A 1922-nucleotide genomic window follows, 5' to 3' on the forward strand; every position below is an offset into this window, starting at 1 on the left:
TTGCCACAAATTCCACCGGCGCTTCATTACCAATGGTCAGAACTCTATACACCACATTTCTTCGATCACTCGTTGACTACTTATCACCTGCCCTTTGTCAACTTCCCAGGAGAGCTTTGGAACCTCTCGAAAAATTCCAAACTAGAGTAATGAGATTTATCTTAGGTTGCCCTCCTTCGACTCGCATCGTTAACATGCAAAGTGAACTTGGTCTACCCTCGCTTATAGAGGGAATATATGCTAACATGGCCATTCTCTCTGTGAAATGCCTCCGATCGCCCTATCTGTCCCCAAACTTTACTGCTACCATCAGAGCGTCGCTCGAACCTGACAGTGCACCCCGCCTCCCACTTCGACCAGGAGGCCGCAACCTCGTCACTACAGTGTGCAACACACTCAAAAACCTTGACATTCACGTCCCTGAAGAAACGGTTGAACCCGACTTGCCCCCGTGGCGAATCTCCCTCCCTAACGTCACCTTCACACCAACCTCCAAAGATGACCTTCCTGCACTTCAAAAGCAACTAGCACTAGAGACCATTGACAGCGTATCCTCAAAGATCCCCACAGCGCATGTCATCTACGTGGATGGCTCAGTACAGGCTGATGGAAGAGCAGCGTGTGCCATGTACTCACCCACCTTACAGCCACCTGTGGAAGCTGGATGGATTGGCCGCAGGTTACCTGTCACATCAAGCTCCACGTTTTGTGAGCTACACGGAATCCTCGACGCAGTAACATATCTTGTAGACTATAACGTAAATGGTGTGATCGTTTGTGACTCCCAACCAGCTCTACACTCCCTCTCCTCACCCAGACCCAACTACTATCGTGTTGTACAGGCCATACTGACCCAACTCGCCGTTGTTCATGAAGCATCTATGGCCGTATCTCTCATATGGGTGCCCTCACACGTCGACCTTGCTGGCAACGACACAGTGGACCGTATTGCCAAAGCAGCTTGTGCCTTCGTCTTAGATAACGAACGCGTAGTACCCTCTCTCACATGCCTCAAAAACAGAATACACGCAGCCACTCACACCATAACAACACGCCGAAGGGATGCGGAACGAGCCACCAGTGTCTCCATTCAACACCACGACCACTTCCTACCCAGCCGCCACAAGTATCGCCGACGCGGACCCATGGTACGGAGACACAATGTTGTCAGTGCTCGGCTCAGACTCGGATATCGACCTGTGTGGCAAATCTCCCAGGCGGAAGATATGCCACATTACTCATCATGCAGGCTGTGTAAGCGCCCTAACGCCAACACTCTTGAACATTACTGTCTCCAATGCCCCATTGTGACAGACAGTATTCCACAGAGACAAGACGTGATAACTGTATGTAAATATTTACTTAGTGACGACAACTTAGATACACTCCTAGCTCGCCACCCCCATTTTGGGGGATTTTGATTGTTAAATCCAATCATACCTCCTTTTGTATCTCTTTCCATAACAATATGACTAATATACTATTGTTTGTCGCCCTCAGAAGCAATGAATTTATTAATCGGTGGACCATCTTACCAAGGCAGCCTATACCTACGTCATGGACGTCACGCGCAATGCTCACCCTATCATACCTTAAAACAAGATACGAGTACACGCAGCCACTCATGCCATGTCAACACACCGAAAGATGCGGAACGGTCTACCGATATCCCCATACGACCACCTCCTACCCAACCGCCACAAGTAACGCCGACGCAAGACCAGTACGAAGGCACAATATATGTCAGTGCTCGGCTCGGACTTGGGAGTCGACTTGTGTGACGGGGATCCCAGACGGATGATATGCCACGGTGATCACCGTACGGGCTGCGTAACCGTCGTAATACGAACACCCTTGGTATTATTGTCTCCAGTGACCCATAGTGACAGACAATATTCCCCGGAGACGGGGCATGATGATCA

General features: G+C 49.9%; 1 protein-coding gene across 1 annotated transcript in view; it reads left to right on the forward strand.

The window, feature by feature from the left end:
• The first annotated feature begins 245 nt into the window (after positions 1-245).
• Positions 246-1922, forward strand: part of LOC143020198 (uncharacterized) — a 1852-nt gene continuing 175 nt past the window's right edge. Inside the window, exons 1-2 of the mRNA XM_076176364.1 lie at positions 246-1148; positions 1501-1922. The exon at positions 1501-1922 is cut by the window's right edge and continues 175 nt beyond it. Coding sequence (XP_076032479.1) covers positions 246-1148; positions 1501-1509 — 912 coding nt within the window. The 3' untranslated portion in view covers positions 1510-1922. The remainder of the gene's footprint in view (positions 1149-1500) is intronic.

This window comes from Oratosquilla oratoria, chromosome 39 (assembly GCF_046742065.1).
Source record: "Oratosquilla oratoria isolate Oo_2021 chromosome 39, ASM4674206v1, whole genome shotgun sequence".
NCBI lineage: Eukaryota > Metazoa > Arthropoda > Malacostraca > Stomatopoda > Squillidae > Oratosquilla > Oratosquilla oratoria.